General features: G+C 30.0%; 1 protein-coding gene across 1 annotated transcript; it reads left to right on the top strand.

Moving 5' to 3' along the window:
• The first annotated feature begins 299 nt into the window (after positions 1-299).
• Positions 300-3,482, top strand: LOC25501148 (MLP-like protein 28). The gene is made up of 2 exons (XM_013589795.3): positions 300-559; positions 2,981-3,482. The coding sequence occupies exons 1-2, from the start codon at positions 373-375 to the stop codon at positions 3,265-3,267; spliced, it is 474 nt and encodes a 157-aa protein (XP_013445249.1). The 5' UTR covers positions 300-372; the 3' UTR covers positions 3,268-3,482.
• The last annotated feature ends 3,359 nt before the right edge of the window (positions 3,483-6,841 follow it).

Raw genomic sequence — 6,841 nt, 5'->3', positions numbered from 1 at the left:
TTCAGTTATTAAAATGGTTCTCAATGATTTACATCTTTACATTTTAGATTTATTCAATTAATGATGTATTTGATCATTATTATAAACAACATACATCATTTAATGAATAAATTTTAAAATGTTGATTTTTGTTTATAATAACGACTTAGAGGAAGTAGATAATAAATGAAAATATATAGAAAGATCTCTACTCATCAGACATCAAGTAGTGGGCAGTTGAATTTAATGTTTTGTGGGGTCAATTGTATAATACAGTGTAATCAAATTTCTATTTGAGGTATTGGTTGCATACACTTTCCTCATATCATAAAACTTCCCTTATTTGTTTCTTTCTTCTCTTTCTTATATTATATATTTAGTATCTTTCCAAAAATGGTGCTTGCTGGTAAACTTATCACTGAACTTGGGATCAAAACACCCGGTGAGAAGTTCTTCCAACTATTTGCAACTCAACTTCACGAAGTGCAAAACGTTGTTGAAAGATGTCATCATACCAAGCTTCATGAAGGTGAAGATTGGCATCACAGTGATTCGGTTAAACACTGGACTTATGTCATGGGTAATTGTCTTTCTAATTCAATCGATCTCATAACCAAGTCATCATCTTGTTTGATTTGAAAAACATTTTTATGTTTAATATTTTTTATTTTCAGCAGTAATTTTTTTTGGTGGTGTCGGGTTTGAAACCCGAATCTTGTATATTTTTATGCATTGTCCATACAAACTGAGTTAAACTCACGAGGACATTTTCAGCAGTAATTAAAATAACGTTAGTGCATCAATAAAATACAATTAAAAGAAATTTATATATAAAAAATCAAAATACAATGAAGCAATAATATGCATCTATATTGACTTCATTTATAATATTTTTATGACATACCAACCGGATTGTACGCCCTAATAAGTTTATTAATAAATAAAATAACGAATTACAAAAGATATAAGAATGTTAAATATTTGAAAATTTGTAAAATTAAAAAAAAATATAAGAAAGAGAAATTATTATTACTAAAATGGTACTTTAGTGCATTGTATGGATCTATGCTTAGAGGTATTGATCCCCCGTATGAGTTGTATGGTATAGTTCTAGTGGGAATTATTTAGATTTTGAGAGATAAAATATATCTTTTTAGATCTAATGGTTCCAACACTTGCTACACCGAGCAACTGATATGGGAAATCAATACTTCTATGTATAGATCCATACAAGTGGATGGTTGAGGGATAGTCTTGACTTTGGATTTTCCGTGCTAGTGGATTATTAATTTCATGGCACGTATCCGGGTGAAACTTGAGTTGAGATCCTATCCATTTATAAAAATAAATGAAAATTGCTATTATGAAAGTGATTGACACAAAAAATAGGTGGTGAATGAAATGAAGAAGATTTTTAAGATTTTTTTTGTCTTGATATCTTCAAATGAAAGAAATTAAGAAGAGTATAAACGAGGAGGATCCTAACTCGTAAAACTTGTGCCGGAGTTTTAGTAGTTTCAATGAATTTTTGTCAATTAAAAAAAGGGTCTTGTTAACAAGTGTCCTAAGGGCACTTGTTAAGAATTCAAGAAATAGAAACAATTGATACTCCATATTGTTAACCACATACATCATTAAATGAATGAAACTAAAAATCAATTTTGCTTATATTTAAAGACGGAGGAAGTAACTTTTATGTAGAAAAAATTGCTTTTTTATTTTTTAATATGTTGAATATACAAATCCTAAGACAAAGTTTCCATTTAAAATTTCTTATCAAGTGCACTTGTTAACATTTAAAAAAAAAGGTGACACTAATGGTCATTTATAACTTTCATATGTTGATTTTATTTTAAACTTTGTCCTATGAGGTTACCATGTCAATCTCTTAACAGTAATTTAAACGTCGAAGCAAAAATTGCATTTTTTTCTTTTTTAAATATTGCGGAATGGAAGAGGGAAATTATTATTAGGAAAGGTTACTAATTCATTTTACAAAACTTAGGGTTAATAAAACGTAGTGAATGCCAAATATTGGTTAAAAATCCAAAACAATTAAATTTTTATTAAAATGATACTGTAATTATTACATCATCGAATGTAAAAATTTACATTTTTAAAACAAAATATCTATTTTATTATTCATTGATGGTTAACAAGACTCTAAAACTTATGGTCATTTTCTTATAAGCAACAATTATAGAGTATTACTGAATCCCAATGAGAGCAAAATACAATATTATATGCAATCCATCGGACATGACTAACCCTAACAACATCATTTTTATATGTGACACAATACATCTTAACCAAATACACTTGTGATTATAGAAACTCAAACTTTTATCGGTAAGGTCAGGACAAAAATATGCAAAAATGAAAACAATTAAATATTTTAGTTTAGAAATAATGCATCCTTATCATTAGTTTTTTTGTCTTGATAAATTGTGCCCTTAGGGTATATGTTAAGGTTTCTACAAAGAGTAAGTATTTATTGATAAACATTAAATTTTAATCTTATAAGAAATAAATTGGCACAATTTACGATGCATAATTTTCATCTTTGGAATCTTAACATGTGCTGTAAGGGTACAAGTTAACATTTCCCTTAATTTTTTATGATATCTTTGGTGAAACTACCCGCTCCGTTTCAAAATTAATGTTGCTTAAGCCAATTGCACACATATTAAGGAATTGAATAAAATAGTCAAATGTCATAGCAATTTTACCAAATTATTCTAATCAACTATTGGTTTGTTTTTCATTAAAGAAAAAAATAATACTTTGGAAGTAGTGTAACATAATATTAATTGAAGAGTACAATTGTAAAGAAAAAGTTATTATTGCATTGAAAACTGAAAGTGACATTCATTTTAAAACAATTTTTTTTTGCTAAAACGACATTCATTTTAAAACGGAGGGACTACTAATATTTTTTATAATCCTTTAATAAACCGTATTTTACTGTTTTTGGTATTAATTGCCTCTCACATAACAACAGATGGCAAGGTACACACATGCAATGAGCAGGTTGAAGAAGTTGATGAGCAGAACAAAAAAATCACTTTCAAGCTGTTTGGTGGAGATATTGAAAACTACAAGGTCTTTAAGCTCATCTTAGAAGTGCTTAACAAGGCAGATGGAAGTTCTGCTGTTAGATGGACTATTGATTATGAGAAGAACAATGAGGAAGTTGAGACTCCAAATGGCTGGATGGACTACCTTAGCAAAGGGACCAGAGATATTGATGGTCATCTTGTTAAGGGGGAAAAAGTAGATGGACTATAAGTCATGAAGATATTATATTAAATAAGGACTTATGGTCCAATGGGGTTGGCTTTTGGGCACACAACTGTTTAGTGTGATGTTTGTATTCAATAAATGTGGCAGTGATGTCTTAAAAGTGTGTATTGTATTGTGTGTGATGCAAATAAATGGATGTTTGTATGCTTTGCAGTTTATGCACTGCGATAATTACATAAAAAATAGAATTACATCGGTAATATTGTGAAGACAAATGCTAACTTGTGTTCTCAAGGGCAAGAAATTAATTATAAGAATATACGTATCAAAAGTCGTACATTCAACTTCTTAAAAGTTGAAATATTATGTTTTTCAATAAAAACTTTTTTTTTTTTTTTTGTATCTTAACATGTACCTTAACTTGGATTTTGAAAAGTTCTATCATTCGTTTTCAATAATTGATGTGTGCTTTCAACTGCAAAAATGAAGATGATGAATACCCAAAAAAATGTATGAATCTCTCTGTACTCCATCATTCAAACATCTCTAAAGAAAAAATGAAGAGGTGAAATAATGGAGTTGTGATTGGTGATCATGGAGAACTTGATGATCTCAACACAAAGAAGATGAAGAATTATAGTCACATTTTGTGTGTGTAGAATGGAAACTCTCAAAAATGTCGATATTGTTAGGCCGGATGCCATGACCGGGGTTCGAACCTCGGTACCTCCACTTGTGTGTGTGAGTTTATAATGGCTTTGTCATTTCGTCTATCTACCAAAAAAAAAAAAAAGAATGGAAACTCTCCAAAATAGAAGAATAAGAATAAGAAGGCAGAGGGTGTTGTCGGCAAGAACTAAGAATATGGAGAAGGAGTGACCGTAGAGACAAAATATAAGTGGGAAGGGAATTAGTTTTTTTTTTTTTTTTATATATTATTTTAGGAAACTGAAATTGAAATTGTAGTGTACTTGCGGTGAGTATAATATTGAAATTAGGGTTTAGAACTGTTTAGGTATTGTCTTGAGAATGATCTGAAGAGGGGTATTTATAGCCATTCGTGAGCTTGTTTTTCAACGAATTAGCGTCCAAGCAACTTGGGCCCCAAGTCATGTTTTAGAGTGTTTAGATGCTTCTAAAAGCCTTACGTCGTGGCGCCCTTCGGAGCACGTGCCCAGGGCGTTTGGGCCGTTCTGGAGGGAGTTGTGCCTTTAATTATATATTAACGGTCCACAATCACCTAAGCACGAGTCTTGGGATAAGACGAAGTGATGAATTGCAAAGTTGTCATTCCATAGTCCCCCAAGCACGAGTTTTAAGACAAGGTGAAGTGAAGCATTGCAAAGTTGTCGTTCCACAACCCATGAAGCACGAGACTTGGAATAAGGCAAAATAATTAATTATAAAATTGATGGTTCATGTAGAAACAATTGAAAGAAGGAATTTAAAGATTTTTTTTTTTTTGGGTTAATTAAAATTTTGGTCCCTATAAATATCTGCAGTTTTGTTTTTAGTACCTATAAAAATAAATCACACTTTTTAGTCCTACAAAATTCTCCGTTAGTGTTTTTAGTCCTTGTTAAATTAAAATTTGTTTAATTATGCTTAAAATTTTAAATTTTTTAATGATTTTTTACATACTTGTTTACAACATTATAAAAGGTCCCGCCACAATAAATTAGCTCAAAATTTTATTTTTAGTTGCAAATTTTCGTTAGTAATATCTTCAATTTTTGGCGTTTTAAAAAAATTATATTTAATTCATTACATGTTAAAAAATTCTAATTTTTTTATAAAAGAGATTATTATAATGTTCTTAATATGTGTGTTAAAAATCATTTAAAAATATAAAATTTTAAGTATAATTAAACAAATCTCAATTTAACAGGGACCAACATATACTTTTAGTCCTTGAAAAATTAAAGTTTGCTTAATTATGCTTAAATTTTTAAATTTGTAACATATTTTTCACATATATACTTACTTAGAATATTATACAAAGTTCCTCCGCAAAAAAGTAACTTAAAATTTTATTATTAGGTCCAAATTTTTATTAATATAATCTTGAAAATTTGGATTTTAGAAAAATTCATATTTAATTCATTACATGTTAAAAAACTAAAATTTTTTACAAAAGCGTGTCTTACGATGTTATGAACATGTACGTAAAAAATCTTTCAAAAATTTAGAAGTTTAAGCATAATTAAACAAATTTTAATTTAACAGGGACTAAAAACACTAACAAAAAATTTTGTAGGGACTAAAAAGTGTGATTTATTTTTATAGGGACTAAAAACAAAACTGTAGATATTTATAGGGACCAAAAACTTAATTAACCCTTTTTTTTTGGAATTGAAAAGAAAGAATACAAATAGGGAAAGAAAATTAAAAAAATAAAAAACGGACTTTTGAAGTCCGGCGCGGCGGCGCCGCCACCTTTGGTCGGCGGCCACCGCCCGGAAAACTCATGTTGACCGGAATCTTCATAGCAATTGAAGAACAGGAGAGAGAAGAGAGAGGGAACGGTTGAAAGAAAAGAAGAGAGAAAGGAAATGAAAAAATGAATGAAAAAGGAACAATTTTTCTTATATAAGCTCATAAAAAACCAAACCGGAGTCGTCTTGACATAAAGGACTTTTTTAGGGGGGAAATGGATACAAGTAAGTGTGTATTAGTTAGTTTTTTTTTGTGGTATCCGCCGTTGAATCTCAAACTTTGTTTATATTATGCATTGTCTCTGTCAATTAAGCTAAACTCACGAGGACGTGCATTAATTAGTTTGTTTGTGAGAAGTAAAATCTGATTAGTTATATAAAATGACAATTAAGCCCATTAATTTTGTGATATTTTAGTGAAGTCAATTAAAAACAATGAAAGCATCGCAGGCGGAGACAAAATGTAGATGGTCCATCCAACCTATGTCCCTGCTACAAATATGAAGGACTTCACCCGACGGGAAGTTATCATTGTTTTTAATGACTTTTGAGCTAAACACATTTTTGGATTTCTCATTCATAATCTTTGGCAGACATTACTCCCTTTTTGTTATAATTAATGTGTGCTAGTCTCCGTAGTAGCACAATGGAATGTAAAAAGAAAATGTGTGCTAGTGATACGTCCGCAACTGCATGGGTCTTACTATGTTCAAGCATAAACGCAACAGTTTTCCTATGTTCAAGTATAAAAGCAAGATACTTTTAAACAAACATAATTATACAGAAAATGTTTGAGGTTTGAACACTTGATATACAATTAGTGATATTCACAATAAAAATTAGATACAAACTCTTAAAACTCTAGAATTTCTAAGATATGAAAGTTGTTAAGAAATTCTAAGTGAACGTGATGTGAAAACAATTTCAGCAGAGTTTTAGCACTTGTGAAATTGGTGTTAGTCTCTTACAATCTTCAAGTCTTCACTCCTTTATATAGAGGTGTAAAAGAGACGTTGTTGATTGCCACCACATCAAAAGAGTCGTTGAAGCTTGATAATCATCAATGATATGTTGCTTGATTTGGTTATTGTCTTAGGAGGGAACAATTTTAAATTCATTCCTTGAATAGAGAATGATCAGCGTAGTCACAACTGATATCTTGTATTACTGCAGACAAGAGGAGT

The sequence above is a fragment of the Medicago truncatula genome, chromosome 8 (assembly GCF_003473485.1).
Source record: "Medicago truncatula cultivar Jemalong A17 chromosome 8, MtrunA17r5.0-ANR, whole genome shotgun sequence".
In the NCBI taxonomy this organism is placed as follows: domain Eukaryota; kingdom Viridiplantae; phylum Streptophyta; class Magnoliopsida; order Fabales; family Fabaceae; genus Medicago; species Medicago truncatula.
Note: the sequence above shows the minus strand (reverse complement) of the source record. Positions and strands in the feature narration are given on the sequence as shown.